At 42.9% G+C, this 16,547-nt stretch overlaps 1 protein-coding gene across 7 annotated transcripts in view; it reads right to left on the bottom strand.

The window, feature by feature from the left end:
* DHRS3 (dehydrogenase/reductase 3) overlaps positions 1–16,220 on the bottom strand; it is a 46,181-nt gene extending 29,961 nt beyond the window's left edge. For all 7 annotated transcript variants that reach the window (XM_063177032.1, XM_063177036.1, XM_063177034.1 and 4 more), the window contains exon 1: positions 15,205–16,220. In XM_063177032.1, the coding sequence (XP_063033102.1) occupies positions 15,205–15,477 (273 nt within the window). In that variant the 5' untranslated portion in view covers positions 15,478–16,220. The remainder of the gene's footprint in view (positions 1–15,204) is intronic.
* Positions 16,221–16,547: the final 327 nt, after the last annotated feature.

Genomic DNA, 16,547 nt, shown 5'->3' with positions numbered 1-16,547 from the left:
CAATTCCATTAACGCTGGGACAGGGTCAAACCGAGTGCAACGCTCCAACAAAATGCACCAAGTGGCCACAAGCTGTCACCCTGGAAGGTCCCTGCAAGCATCTGTGGGGTAAAGAAAGGACAGGCTTGTAATGGGGAATGGTTTGCCACCCCATGTGTGAGAACAGGCTGCTGCTGCTGCAGGGAGCCAAAGCACACAAATGTTAAAAATAGGCTGGAAACTGTTGTAAAATGGTTGATAGATCGTTAAGTGTATACTGTTAGTTTGGTTGTTATATTGTAAAAGGGGTTAAAAGGGTAGCTGTAAGAAATAGGGTACTCAAAGTAGCATAGAGGACACAGACTCAAGCTATGTCAGGGAAGGTACAGGTTGGATATCAGGAGGAAATTTTTCACTGAAAGAATAATAAAGTAATGGAATGCTCTTCCCAGGGCCATTGTGTTTAAATAAAGACTGGACATGGCACTTGGTGCTAGAGTCTGGTTGAGGTGTTAGGGCACAGGTTGGACTCGATGATTGGACTCATTATTCTGTGATTCTGTGAGAACACACCTCAGTGAAGAGCCAGCCTGGACAGAACTGTAATGGCCAATCAAGCCCCTAAACCTTCATGCAAATGAAGGATCCAAACAGAAACCAATCCAAGGGACAAAAAACAGGATAAAAAGGGGCATCTGACCCACTGAAATTGTGCTGTTCCCCTGGGACATCGCTGCTCCATCCTCAGCAGGAACACTCCTGCCCAGCCCGGTCCCCCTTGCTTTAGGCCTTTCTTTTATCATAATAAATGCTGAAATCACTTCAGTACCCCTTGCTTTAGGCCTTTCTTTTATCATAATAAATGCTGAAATCACTTCAGCACCCGGAGCCTGCTCCTGTTTTTATCACAAAGAAATATCCTGCAGAAAGATTCTCTGGCTGCAGAGCAGGAAGAAGTGGAGGATCTGGGGGTGGGGAGAGGGGTTAGGAAAGTTCTGTGTTTGAGGTAAGGCTCTGGAGACACCCACCAATAGAAATATAATGCTCCACCCTGCAAAAATAACCAGTGTGCTGCTGCCGCCGCCTCCGTCTGCTTGGCATGGCATCCCTGTAATCCAGATTCCTATAAAAATGTCAGGAAATTGTGGGGAGGGGAAATATGCAGGTGCAGAAAGCCCTTTTGTCCTGCAAGCACAGCAGACAAGATGAAGGGATAGAAAGTCAGTAAATAACATTTCAAAAGGGGAAAAAGAAATTACTGTGATGGTCTGACAGGATATTTCAGCATCACTGAAGTTTAGCTGTGTGCACATTTTTCTTCCAAAATGCTGCATTATTATTTTTACTTACTGCATAAAACTATCTGGGTAAAGAACCTGTGACAGGTTAAATATTCATGTTAGACATCTACTACAATGCAAAGCTATGTCTGCACTGAACAGTAACTCTTCTTGGAAAGCTAAAAAATCCAAAAGTTAGATTACAAGGTAATGTTAGGAGAAAAGGACATGTGCAGTTAAAAAGTGGCTCCAACACAGTATTATTTCACCTGACTGGGCAAAACTGCCCATAAATTGAAAAACCTGACAATATAAATGTATGTAAAAGAAGAATTAAAGAGCTGCAAACTGGGTGCCAGTCAAAGTGGATTCTTCTGTAGAGTTTGCCTTTCTATTTCTGAGATAAATTCTGGAGCAGAGCAGCCTAACCTTGAAATGCTGGGTGGTTTTAACTTCCAGTCCCCAGGGACAGCACTGACTCCTAGGCTGGACCCTGCAAGGCTTAAAAATGGCTTAAAAATTATTTATGCTGCATTACCAGTTTAAAGACTTGTCAGCTTTAATTCAGAACACCTTCAGTTCTGTTCCAAGCTCAATCATGATGAGCAATTCACTAGCACTTCACTTATTTTGGGGAATATATTAAAAAATTCTCTATAAAAATAAAAAAAATATATAGATTTATCAATTTGATGCTATCCTCAAAACATCACTGAGAAGAAAAACTAGGGAAGGGTTTAAATTTGTTAAGCTGGGAGAAGGCTTGCAACAAAAATAGCCAGAGAAACCTAAGGGTGAATAATGTTCCCAATGCTGTCATTATAAACTGCCCTCCAGAAAGGGCTAAAATATGCTCCAGATCATCCATGTGCATAATAGGATGCAGCTCTTGACTGAAAAAATAACTTCTCCCGTGAGGTTACTGGAGAAGTATTGGAGTTAAAATAGCCTGCCTGAAATTTGTGTATAAACACCAGACAAGCTCCCCTACAAGCCTTTCTCTGCCTCTAGAAAAAGAGAACTGCTACCATTTTCAAACCACATAAAAGCTGTCAAAAGGTGCCTTTCTTACAAGAATTTTAGTTGAAGAAATAAAGGGCACTGCTCAGAAGAAAGCTTCAATATTGAAATGCTTAACTGGTTGCCTATCTTTTCATGTGCTTTTCAAAATGTTATTTTTTAATGGTGGCTGTTGCTATGCAACAGAGCAGAATCTCTAAAATCTATTCATGAGTTGTACAAATGGCAGTTTTCAGGACATATTTAACTCTCTCAGTCTATTAAGTCAAAGAAGGAGGATGGGAATCAGAGGACTGGAAGCTCCCAGAGCACAACCTCCACCCAGGGGTACAGCATGGCTTAAAAAGGATCTTTCACTGATTATACAATTTTTTTTTCAATACACTGTTAAGATATAGAAGCTACTTTGCTTTCAAAAATGTGAGAAACAGCACAGTTCTGTTCAATAAAATGATATCTAAATGTAAAACCAGAAGTTATATACATGATCATTACTTTTAGCCAGATCAAAGCAATTCAAATTCAGGCTCTGCCACAATGGTTATTTAAATAACCTATTTGCCAAATGTTATTTAAACAAGAGGTGCTGGTCAGGCAGTCACAAACCCAGCTTTAGCATACTCCTAAACTTACAGCTGCCTGGAAGTTCCCATCTTTTGGATGTGACTGCTTTTCAGGCAATGCAAAACGAAGTTAATTCACTTCAATGTGAACACAAAATCAATGAAGTTATCACAGAATGAGACAAACCTCACTTTCCAATAAAACAAACTGTATAAAGTAACCTGGGCAGTAAGGGAGATTTAGCTGAGGGGCAGAAATGGAATATTGAGGCACAACAATTCTCAGTGTGTTCAAAGGCAGCCACAAGCCCAGCTCTTTGCCTGAAGGGTTCCCTCCCTGCCAGCAGCCTCAGAGCATTGGGGATCTGGAAACTGCTCCAAGAAAGTGTGTGAAATTTAGCCCTAAAAAACAGGCCTATTTTTGGTTGACTCACATTCACTTTTTGCTTCCACTGAAATATAAGTGACAAACCCAACCAAAGTAATGGCCTGAAGGACAGCAACCCCCACGAGCAGCAGTGATGGATTGTCAGTGCTGGAACTGCACTTAGAAACCTGGAATATGAAACAAATAACACTACTTGGCCTAAATCTGAGGCTCAAATACAAACCAAAAGTGTTCTAACTGTTTTTACTGATTCCAGTGGCTAAAGAAACCATTCTTACTTCATCCCAAATATATCAACTCCCTCTAAGATGGATCTTTCTTCAGTCTATAACCAGCATTCTGATTATTTGGTGCATTTACCATTTCAACAACAACCTGAAAATGTGTAGTTTCTAATTTATTTTATAAGCATAATTTACTTTCAATGGTTAAGAATTTTTTATTTCTTACTGTCCCTTTCAAGTCAGTGAGGAAGAGAAACTAAAATCTCTTTATAAATGTAAGATGCTATACTCAAAACATCCTTATTGTCCTTTTCAAGCCAATGAGGAAGAGAAACTAAAATCCCTTTATAAATGTAAGATGCTCTTGTACATTTCTGCTTTTGCACAAATGCTGGACTGAGATGGGGCAGTGTCAGTGGTCAAAGGCATCAGGAAAGCTCAGTGAGAGCTGTAAATAAGCTCTTTTGTCAGTCTATAACCAGCATTCTGATTATTTAGTGCATTTACAATTTCAACAACAACCTGAAAATGTGTCATTTACAATTTATTTTATAAACATAATTTACTTTCAGTGGTTAAGAATTGACTATTTCTTATTATTCCTTTCAAGTCAGTGAGGAAGAGAAGCTAAAATCCCTTTATGAATGTAAGATGCTCCTGTAAATGTCTGGTTTTGCAGAAATGCTGCCTGAGCTGGGGCAGTGTCGGCGGTCAAAGGCATCAGCAGAGCTCAGTGAGAGCTGTAAACAAGTGCAGTGATGTCAGGAGGAGCTGGCTGACCCAGGGCTGAACTCTGGCTCTCAAGGACACACAGAGTGCCAGATCCCTTTCCCACACATGTGTGCACACACACTCCCCTCCCCTTCCATCAGAAAAGGTGTCACAGAACAATCTGCCACAGTTGCACATCACCATCCATGGAAATAAACCCTGGGACCCCTTTTGATGGCTGAGACTTTGCCTTTGAAGAGACAAACCCTCTTCCACAAGCACATCAAATATAAACACAGTGGTCTCTGAGGGGCCTGGGTTCCAATCCAAGCAGAAAAGCCACAGCATTGCACAACCAGCACATCCCAAACCCCAAATCAAACGGCTCAGCTCAGCCAGGCAGGAGTCCTGCATTTCCCAGGGGCCTTGGAAATATTCTGACATAATTCCTGACAGCTCCCTGTGGCCAGAGCCAGCCCTGAACTGTGAGCATTTGGGAAAGAAGCACTTTGTACCAGCTGGGTGCCTTTAATATCCCACTTGGAGCATGACCTCGTCTCCTTAAGGCTCTGTCCTCTCTGGGAAGGTTTTTTTAGGAGTTGGGTACAGGGAATTGGAGGTTGTAGTCAACATCAAACCAAGCTGCTGAAAGGGGATGTCAGGATTTTCCATTGCCTCTCCAGCAAGCTTTGCCCAGGGAAGTGCTGATCAGAGACAAGCTGTCTGTGTTTACTGCCAGCAAGGAGACTGAAGTGACAGATCGAAGACAAACACTAATTTAATATTCATGCAGAAAATATCTGACTGCCCACTGTTCTTGCTGATCCATTTTGCTCAGTGTTTGTCTTCCCACAAGTTAAGTTTGGTATATTTGAGATTTTTCTTGAGGTCCAGTAAAAAGATTACCCAAGAATTTCTGCTTTCAGGTAAAATGGTGCAAGTTTGTCATGTCAGCTCTTCAGACACAGAGAAAATCTTGGGTGTACCTGGTGATTCAAAGGGCAAGTAAAACAAACCTCAATTATAAGCACATAAAGGATCATGGTTTTTTAAGTGGTGACTTCTGTCTTCTAGATGTAGGCCTGGCCATAAAGGAGACATTTGCTTCTCAGTGAAGATTCTAAGAAACACTGAAATAAGATCTTCAGTGCCTGAAAAATGACTTTCTGCTACTCACAGGAGTTCAGACAGCAGAATTCTAGTCCAGGACTTACTGGGAAAGAGGACCTACCAAAATGACAAAGAGTACCATGGGTACACCTGTACTGCTGAAGAGAAGGGAATATGACTGAGTGAAAACTCAATTTGCACCTATTTTAAATGGCTTTTCCACTGAGATAAGGGAAGAAATCTATTATTAGCCAAGTCACACCAACTGCTACCCCACCTTTATACAGACTCTTTCTAATCTGTAGCTAAAACTGTGGCATACTACAGGATAATCACCGACGTGGTCTTTCCAGGCACAATTTATATTAAAAAAATTATATATATATATAAAACCTCAAAATATGTATAATTTTATGTTGGTGAAGTGCACTCAAAAGTACAGCTGTCACAGGTTACACACTGAGAGCCAGGTTTACCTCACAGGCACACACCTAAAGCACAACTGATTCAGCACGGCTGTATTTGTGCTTTTAAACATGATTTTATTGCCATAAATGGAGCACTGACACGTTTGCTCAGGCAGTGTAAGACAACAGAAATCCCTATGTTAACCAAAACAAATAAGCTCTGCAGCACTGCAGTCAGTAGATTGTAATTAAGAAGGTGGCAACATAAGGGCAGCTGTCCACAAAATCCCATTGTAATTATGCATAGTTTATGGCTAAACTAATGGGATGAACAATTTAAATTAATTACAAACTCTGCCAAGGTAGCCATCTATTCCCAAGTCTATTAATTAGAATCAATTTAATCCCCACTGGGATAAAGGTCAAACAACATGTATTTGACCCTTTTCTCCTGGCGTCAGTGTTATCAGCCAATGGATCTGGCAGTGCCTGGGTCTGACTTGTTCAGCTCCTCAGGATGTTGACAGGATGCTTTGAAGAACAGAGTCTGGGCCCAGCTAAAAGAATCTTTAATAATTTCTGCTTTATATTCCTGATAAGCATGGGTTTTAAACGGCCAGAGCTTATTCTCAGCTCTGAGGCTGTTGTTCTGTCTTGAGGAGTTTTTCTTTTCAGCCTCCCTTTCCTGCAGAAAAGCTTGGAGCAGCAATTGTCTCAGATTTGTGTCTTCTCATACTCAATACTTAAACCCAAATAATCATTAGCTGACATTTTCAAACTGCCCAGAGGGAAAGATACCAAATTTCTAGACCCTTGTCCAATTTTATGGGTAGGTAATCAAGATAACAGTTATTTTTTCTTATCCCCATCACTCTTGCAGAATGAATTAACTGGCTTCTTCTGTGAACTTCATCATTATCATCCATTTGTCCTAATTCTTCCATTTTTGGGGGTTTTTTAATTTGCCTTTATACTTTGATTCCTCTCAGGTTACTGTCAGGCCAAGTTCCTGCCTTGCTCTGGCAGTTTGATATAAAACCAGAGAGTTCTTGATGTGCCAACTTTGAATGTTGCTGATCTCTTTTAGAAATGGAATTCAGAGTGTATTTAGAGTTTCCTAAGTTCCTCCTTTGCAATTTTACTATCCACTGCACAGTATCACTCTAATAAAGCAGGTTGCCACAGCAATCTTAAGAATAATAAAATCTTTGATTCCTTTAAAAGGTTTTAGTCAAATGCTTAGGACTGTATACATGGATTATGGTCACTATTAAAGCAAATTGCTGTGCCTGGCTAATTAAATCAGACATTAGCTCAACAGCATGTTTGATTCTTTTATAATGCAGTAAAAACTACCTACAGGTTCTACAAGTCCGAGACTTTTTCTGGCCTGTGCCAGAGCCATGACATAAATGCAACATAAATACTCAGCAACACTTTTACAAGTCACTGTAGGTGATGAAACTACACAAATAAAATAGGGATGAATCACTTGAGGTCAGTGGCCTGAAACATCATGGCCCAAAACCTTCCTGTTAGCCCTGAAGTGCAGAAAATCTGCCTTTTTCCTTCCTACAAATGAGACTGAGAATGATGGAATCAGACTATGGCTGAGGCTCTGAGTGTTCCCTGGTCCAATCCCCTGCTCAAGATCAACCTCATCTGCTGCTCTGACCAGGTCAGCTCAATTTGAATTTCACTGCTTCCTCCTCCAGCTGAGTCTCTGTTTTCACTTTCAAGGTATTCACTTTCACTTTACCCATACTCCCTTCACCTTTAGTTAGCATTAGGTCTACTGCAGCCTTTACTTCCTAGCATTAATTTTTAAAACAATCTGTTTTCTACCACACTCCCTGCACCTCTCTAAACATTCTTCAAAACTCTTTACTGCTGCTTTTCAAACCCCACCTTAAAACTTCCATTGCTGTGATGCCTCTTCCAGAACTTTAAACTGGCTCAACAAGTGGTGCTGCAGTCTCTGGCTTTCATCAGCAGAGAGCTCTGTGTTGGTACTCATTGTCACCTTTTGGTTTTTATCTCCACTGTCACATTTATTTATTTTATCCCTGCCAACCCTGAGGTCAGCATCATCTTTTGCGGTTGCTCTTATAAAGCACATTTAGCATCTTTATGCTAAACAGTCTTTGGTGTGAAGTCAGTTTTTGAGGCACTGCAATGGCATTAATTTAAAACCTCATCTTTAAAAGTTTAAGATTTTTTACAGCATTGGCACAGTCCTTGTATTTAGTGGGAAGCCTCATTTAACTGCCTTGGTGCCAGACCTTCAGCATGTTAAAAAGTGCTGGATCTTGGTGTGCCAACTCAGCATGGTCTCAATTGGGACAGCATTCTCTCATTACATCACTGCATCTTGATGAGAGATGACAAGACGGCAACTCTGCAAGCACCACTTCTTGCTAACATCATTTATTCTCCTCACAACACACCCAGCAACAAAAGACAGGTATGTTCCAAATTATAACTTAAAACAGCTCCAGCCCAAGCTGCTTCACAGACACCAAAGATCTGAGAGCTGATAAATCCTGGTGGTGCCTGTCAGGCAGAGACACTTATTCAGCATGTTATTCCAAGTGCTGGCCTTGGCAGCAGCCCCCAGCACAGGCTCCATGCCATGGCAGCCTGGCACTCCAAAAAGGGCTCTTCTGCCCATCCTTAAATCCGACCAACAAAGCTGGGAGCTGCCAACAGGAAGCCATTAAATAAAGCTGCTGTCAGGATGTAATCTTTGGAGAAATAAAGCCTTTCTGGAGACTATAAAGCCACCCAATCAGATCTATGCTGTCATACTTTACCAAAAGTTTCAAATTAATGTATTATTTCACATGACATGGAAAAACATTCACTCCCCAGCTCTTCTCATGTACTTCTGGCTGCTGATAAGTTGTGACATGCTCTCCTAGTTCACTGGAAGATTAAGAGTCTAAACTTAAGGAAGATTAAAGTAACCATCATTTAACATATCCCTGAAGCTGCTGCATTCCTGTGGTGGTTTCTTTCCAACCACACACACAACAGGAGAGATTAATCACTTACAACCTCATATTTGCACTACAGGTAAATATTCTCATTACACTAAAATATCTATAGCATAGAAAATTTCCTTTTAGATTACATTAGTGCATTTTCCTCCTAGATTCCATTATCCTTTTCACACAATGTCAGATTGTCTTTTCCAAATGGTCACTTACTTTTTTGCATTTTTGAAATGACTGCACAGAAATCCATTAGACCATTCAGAATAGGGACAGATGCTCACCTGGCAACAGTTTCTTAGCACTGAAATCCAAATATATATATATATATATATTTTACACTGTCTTTTAAAACCAGGCTACCTTAAATGTAGTGCAGCACACTGACATATTGCACTGGGTAGTGTACATCAGAACTGTGTCCATTTCTTTTATAAACCTAATTTTAAAGGCTTTCTAATTTCATTATGTTAAGTCATGATGCCTGTTAAAAACAAGTACATGTGATTAATCAGTTTCTGAGGAAAATCAGGTTCTCTCAGCTCTGAAAGTGTGTCATTTTAAAGCAGCTCTTTTCTTCTATCAGGACTAATATTCTCTGGGGTGGCCAGATCAGGTCTAGTCGTGTTCTGAGCTGAGAAGGAATGAATGTGTCAGAAATCAGTTATTACTTGAGAACAAAAGTGTCTCCCTGACAACTGGCCCAGCACATGGGATTTTAAAGCTGACAGAAGCAGAAGGGCTTCCTAGGGTTCCTGCAGGGATCTCCTCTGTTCCAAACCTGGAACCCTTTCTTTTGGGAAGTACAGGGCTGCTGCAGGGATCTCTCACGCCTTCCCCACTCCCCAGGACACATTCAGGAATTATAAACCTTTGTACATGACAAAAGAAAGGGTTCCAGGCTTAGAACAGGGTTCCTGCAGAGATCTCATCCCTTCCCCACTCCCCAACAGAGTCAGGAATTATAAACCTTTGTACATTACAAAAGAAAGGGTCCCAGGTTTGGATGAAGTCTGGGGCACATTCCCATCCCAGTGCACCAGGAATTGATGCCAGGTAAGAGATACTCTCCAATGAAATTTTGCAAGACTCTTCTACAGGCTCTGAAAGTGCAACCAGAGATGAATGTTTGAGAGTGACTGATATTTTAAGACATTTTGGATTAAGAACTCTTACTGAATCCATGGGAGACACTCATATCTTTTGTCCTGAGCCTCAAAAAATGTCACAGCTCTGAAACAGCAGCAGTGCCTTTTGCCCTCACATCAGGAGATTAGTATTAATTTAATATCCAGCTCTAGTCACACAGCATTGGTATGTGCAATAAAGAAGCTTTTAGAAAGTGTATATATATTAATTCATACAAATCAGGACAATAATATATGAGCCATTCACTTAAGAGTTGGACTCGTTAATCCTTGTGGGGACTCTTCCAACTCAAGAGTATTCTGTGAAATCTGTGAACTATTAAGTCAATGTGATTCATAAAGACCAAAATGAAATATTCATAGAGCTACAGATGCAATTTGTGTGGGAGGAGCATGCCATTGATAAACTCATCTCAAAACTTGCCAAATTTTCCATTACTGGGAATACAAGGCTAAATTCTAAGACCTGATAACATTTTTTTTTACATAACCTCTCACCAATACTCTCAGCCTAAACACAAAATAGCCTCAAATCTTACTCAGCTAAACCCCTCCAATTATACAAGGCTTTCAGGCACTTTTAATTCCTTTGAGGTTTTCAGTTCTGTTGGGGAAAGTGGAACACTGAGGGAAACCCCAGGTTCCAGCAGCAGTGTGGGCTTGCACAGCTCCCATCCATCCCTTTCTTGGTGCTACTTCATCCCTCAACTTCTTCCCATCCCAGCTGACACTGAACTTAAAGAGGACAACAAGAAATCTTCCAAAATGCAGACACTGAGGTCTGACTTTGAAAAATGCTGTGAAAATACCAATGGAGAGAACAGCTGAGATCTCAGGGCTGTTGGGTTTTTCTGGAAAGGCCGAAGAAACTCTTTCAAGGTCACTGTCAGATAAACAAGAATACTAAATTACATACTGAAGCTGGGGAATCTGTTTCAGTCCTATTATTAACATCTTTTTCAGTTACTTTTATTAGGTTTTGTTGACATTTAACAAGGCAGAATGCCTAAGAACTGAGCATCCCTGTCCCGTTCAATCACATCTCAAATTAGATAACCTGTGAACAAAGTAAATTAAAATGACGAAGAAAATTTTTAGAGATCAAAGTTTCCTAAAAGAAAACCTAACAAAGATAAAGACATAGGAACCAAACTTCTTCACTAGAGACTATCAAAATCAGGGCTGGCAAATTCCTGGCAAAGGCACTATAATGAAAGTTCTGTAGGAAAAGCAAATGGCTTTAAGGAAACCAGGCACAGTTTCCCACTCTGCTGAGCAGTGAATGAACCCATTCAGACCCTACACCCCCTGACTGCTCACATCTGCAGAGGGCTGTTCTCCAACACAAGAAATACTGTTCAAAAGGGCCAGTCTTTCCAATATTAACTGGATTATACAGTACAGTCTTTGCAAAACACCATTAGGCTTTGGAAGTGGATTTTTATTTCATAGGCATTAAATCATAAACTCATAAAAGTCTCTCCTTCTCCCATTTCATTAACACAGACATTCTCTGCCATTTTGGCTCACCAGAGTATCAACAGCTACGAGCCTTGACAGAGCTACCAGTGTGTGAGACTGAGGCAGAGGTGATACTGCATTAACCAAATACTTTTAAGGTACAGTCAAATTCTCAAGAGTTAAAGCAAACAACAGTGAGGATTTTGAATTTTGCAAGCAGGCAAGAAGGGACTGAAAGCAGAAAGTTGATTTCTCCAGCAATTCAGCCACAGCAAAGCAGCTTCTCAGGCAGCACTTATGAATCTGGACACATCTCTGGGAAGTTGGATTACAACACTTGAACGTTTCCGGAGAAAAGTCAGTGCTGTTCATCCCTCATCATAACACTAACATGTCCTGGATCATCTGTAAGCACTTCATCCCCGCACACAGCTCATTTACATGCTCTTGGCTTTTTCCAGAAGTGCTCCAGGAAGCATTTCAATACACAGCACCTCCCAGGACCAAGTAGTTCTTGAAAACTACTTGAAATTACAAACGGAGTATGGATCCTTTGACCTCTCAGGGTACACTTGAACAGGAATTATCTGATGATTAAAGTCCCCATTGCCTAAAAATTGCTGGCAGTCTTAATTGAAAAAAAACCAGAACATACACTTCTGAAACTGCAAATAGAACTGGCACTGCTTTGTGCCTTTATTGGTGATTTCTTTGGAAAGGCCAATGAACAACTTTGAGAAAAGAAACATCACTTGAGAAGGAAATGTCTCAGACATTTATCCAAGTCACATTTAAGGCACAATGGCAGAGCAATGGGGGTAAAGAATGGGAATCAGGATGGATTTACAAGATCATGCCCAAGAGACTTCCATTCCATCAGACTGAGAATTTTACTCTCCATGCTCATCAATCAAGACACTGTATTTCCATTTTAATAAACCCTTCTGGGATTTATTTCTTGTCCTCTTCACAGCTTTAAATGCAAGATCAAATTTTACAGTAGAGGAATTGCAGATGTGACAATTCATAATCTTGTGAAACACAACATTTGCCACCTTGCTCGAAAACGGCTCCGCTACATCTCACTTGTGAGCCCCTGAAACTGAGTGTAAGATGAAATCCCATCCAGTCTAATTACCAGAGAAGTTTCATAGCCTCACAGTCCAAACTAACTTTATCTTTCTGAAGATTCTAATCTCAAAAATATGGTTATATATCGCCGCCTACCTCCAAAAGCCCGCCACTATGTCTGTGTGCGCAGGCGCCGGGAGCGCTTGGTCAGGACACACTGCTCACCCTCCACCAGAACCTGAGCCCTGGCACTGCTGCCAAGCTCCTGCATGGCACGCTGGGCTGGGCCCAGAACTCCATGCCTCTGCTGGAAGCCTTTTCCTGAACTTGGAATGTGGTGACTGCGCCATCTGATAATCAGAATCTGCTCTAAGTTAGTAATTATGATCAATAATTCGAGCTTTGCATATTAGTGTAAGCCAGTTTTTGTAAAAAGAGAAAAACAGTCAGTTTTCATAAGCCTTATCAAAAGATGACTTGCTAGACACTCCAAGGCTTTTTCATTTCTTTTTGGTTGTCAAATGCAAAGTGTAAAATTGAAGAGGAGTGCCAAGCAGAAGGTTGCGCATGGTACATGGCGACTGCACAAAATCCACAAATTTAGGGTTGAGCACAGAAGCAGGAAAGAAATGAAATCTCATAGCAAAGGGAATGGAAAGTACCACATGTAGGTAAAATTAGCATTAAAACTACTAAGGAGATGAAGCCAACTTTGGTGTTCTCACCACAGGCTGGCAGGCAGTGCCACTACCAGGGGGATCAGAACTTGCTGAGGGCCATATGACTGACTGCACACAATGATATAACTGAAAAGAAAATCTAATTCAAACTGAGTCAAAGACTTAAACACCTTGATGACGCACATGGAAACATCCCAAAAGGCAAAACACCCCAAAGTTCTAACCAGTAACTAGCAACACAGAGCATTTCAGAACATATGAGTACAGAAGTTCCCAATAATTACTCTCATATATTCTGTATTCTTTCCTTGTACAATATGTAGAGATTCTGTAGATGGGATGCACAGCTAGAATACAGTCTGTGTCTGTTTACAGTAATTCCATCCTCAGCTCTCTCTCCAACAGCCCTGGCTCCTTTTGGCCCCTGTCCCTTGGCTCCTCAGGGCCATTGTTCAGCTCCCAGCTCAACTGCAGCAAAACAGCTCTTAAATGCTCTGTAGAAATGGTTGCACTTTAATGCCAGCACTCAGCATAGCAACCAGCCGCTCTAAATAAATAAATAATGAAGCCTGGTATTCCAACAGATAATATAAATACACCTTCAGCAAATTTCTTGGGTCCAAAGGTCAATCAACTTGTTTGCTCTGACTCCCAGAATGTGTAAATCTCAACATGATGTTTAAACACAAACACAGACAAACATCAAAGTTCAATGCTGACATATTTTACACCTCAGAGTTACATGCCAGAATAGCTCTGTACCACACAGAGAAAACTGTAATGCATGTGTAAGGAAGTGATAAAACCCTATCCTGAACTAAATCCAAATGTTTTTCTTTAAATAGCCTCTCATTCTGTATTTTTCCTCTTCTTTCTTCTCTATTTATTCTCATTCATTCTCTCACACAGAGAAGTATTTATGCAGCTAATTTCACCAGTCCTCCCCTTAATTACCAATAAAAGGGGAGATGAAACTTTCCATCCTGAGACTCATTTCAGGATGTGTGTGTTTCTGCATCCCTGACTGATTCACACATAGGAACATACCTGTATTTACAGAACCACAACATTTCAAGGTAAACCACCAGTTCTGAGCAAGAGAATGGATCCACCAGCTACACTGGCACTTCTGGGCTGCTGTGCAGAGCAGCCACTCTCAGCCTCTCTCCTCAAGGAAATGTGCAAATAATCCCACAGCTTCCACTCAAGCTGTGATCTTCTTGCTGGCTTCTCATTCATTTTCCCCTTGAACAGCTCTGGGCTGTCCAAAAATGAAACACAAGGGACTTCAGGAAGCACAAGGAATTAATTTCACGAATGGAAACCCAGCAGGGTGAAAGGGAACACTTCTCCCCAGTGTCCCAGAGCCACCTGCCCTTCTCCTCTGGGGTGATATGACCTGATAGAGGGGGGCTCATTGTGCATGATCCCTCTCATTTGGGGTGATGTGATCCTGACAGAGGAGGGCTGACTGTGCATGATCCCCATGCCCCTCTCCTTTGGGGTGATATGATCCTGAGAGAGGAGGGCTCACTGTACATCATTCCTCTCCGTTGGGGTGATGTGATCCTGACAGAGGAAGGCTCACTGTACATGATCCCTCTCATTTGGGGTGATGTGATCCTGATAGAAGTGGGCTCACTGTACATGATCCCCATGCCCCTCTCCTTTGGGGTGATATGACACTGATAGAGGAGGACTCACTGTACATAATCCCTCTCCTTTGGGGTGATGGGATCCTGACAGAGGAGGGCTCACTGTACAGGATCCCCATGCCCCTCTCATTTGGGGTGATATCCTGACAGAGGAGGGCTCACTGTACATGATCCCCATGCCCAGCAGTGCCAGGAAGCAGCAATGGAAGCGAGCTCCGTGCCCAGAATCGCTCGTGTCTCCTTCCCCTGCCACAGCAAACCTGGGCTGAGGCAAAACCCTCTCCTTTGTCAGCACAGGGGGATTTTCTCACAACCGCGTTTTCACCGATGGGATGGGGAAAGGCAGGACGCGGTGAAGGAGGAGTGGGCAACTTCTGAAATGAAACCGATGTAATAACTCAGAGAGCTGCTCTCACCTTTCCAGGCGATCCCACCCGGAGGTGGGGCAGCAGGGCTCGCTGGCAGAGCAGCAGGTGGGCGCTCCCCATCCCATCCCATCCCCATCCCCGCTCACCTTCCTGGCTCCTCTCCGGGCGAACTCCCGGGCCAGGTGCCGGCCGATGCCGCGGCCCCCGCCGGTCACCAGCACGTTCTCCCGGGACAGGTCTCGCAGCTTGGGCGGCAGCAGCAGGCACACGGCGGCTTTCACCACCAGATACACCATCTGCACCGGGAACAGCAGCAGGGCGCCCAGCCACTTCCACATCATCCTCTTCTGCCAGGCAAAGTTCTCTTCCAAGCCTCCACAGAACCAAGGTGACAGAGAAAGAAAAGCGATAGCCTTCATGCACCCCCAGATGGGTGACAATTCTTCAGCCCCCCTTCCAAAACTTGGGGGCAAGAGGTTCTTGGACTGGAAAAATCCTTCCCTCCCCCGAAAAAATAAATGGGGGTAGGAGTAAAGTAGTGCAGAAGACCAAGTCACTCCCCTGTTTCTTGATCGGTGTCCTCTGGGATTGTCACACGCAGGTAAAGCAGCTTGCTTGCTTTTTAACTGGAAAGCTTTTTTTAAAAATTAAAACAGAGGGGGAAAAAAAAAAAAAAAAGTAGAATTAAAAGTAACCATACATCCCTCCGCTGCAAAAACCCACATGAAAATCCAGTATCCAAACGAAAGGTTTTTATATGTAGAAAAATAAAATAAAGCAGCCTATGTCTCCAAATTTCAGCCTGCAGTGCCTTCCAGGCAGCTCATTTCTATTCTTAGACTCAGGAAATTGCTTAAATAAGATAGAATTGCCAGGACCTTCTTTTTAAGAAAGCCTCAATTCAGGGTGAGGTTGTTGTTCTTGTTTTAGTATCTATAAATATCTATAGACGTTCTGTCCTGAGCCGGTTGCAAAGGCTGAGCCGGTCACTGCCTCTCTCTGCCCCCTCTCCCGGTTTTTTCACTTGGAGCGTGGATCACAGAGCAGGAATTACGCCGTGCACTACTTCAGCTCTGGCTCTTACTCATTTCTGCCTATTGCCGTCTCTGCCGCTCAGGGCCGCGGCGCTGGGGAGGTTTTATACCCCATTAATCCTGATTGACAGTTAAAGTGTCGGGCCGATTTCACTACTGTTCCTGGGAGTGGCTGCTGCTCTGCCCTCCCCCGCCGGCCGCCGCCGCGCCACCGGCTCGCTGCGCCTGGGCCGCCGCTGCCAGCGCGGCCGGCAGGGCCACCTGCGGGCACCAGGGGCGAGCTGCGGGCACCATGGGCTATCTGTGGGCCGGCAGGGCCACCTGCGGGCACCAGGGGCGAGCTGCTGGCACCATGGGCCATCTGTGGGCTAGCAGGGCCACCTGCGGACACTATGGGCCACCTGCGGGCATCCCCGGCTTGCTGCGGGCCAGCAGGGCCACCTGCGGGCACCATG

This window comes from Melospiza melodia, chromosome 26 (genome assembly GCF_035770615.1).
Source record: "Melospiza melodia melodia isolate bMelMel2 chromosome 26, bMelMel2.pri, whole genome shotgun sequence".
NCBI lineage: Eukaryota > Metazoa > Chordata > Aves > Passeriformes > Passerellidae > Melospiza > Melospiza melodia.
The sequence above is the reverse complement of the archived record's forward strand: the minus strand, read 5'-3'. Positions and strand labels throughout refer to the sequence as shown.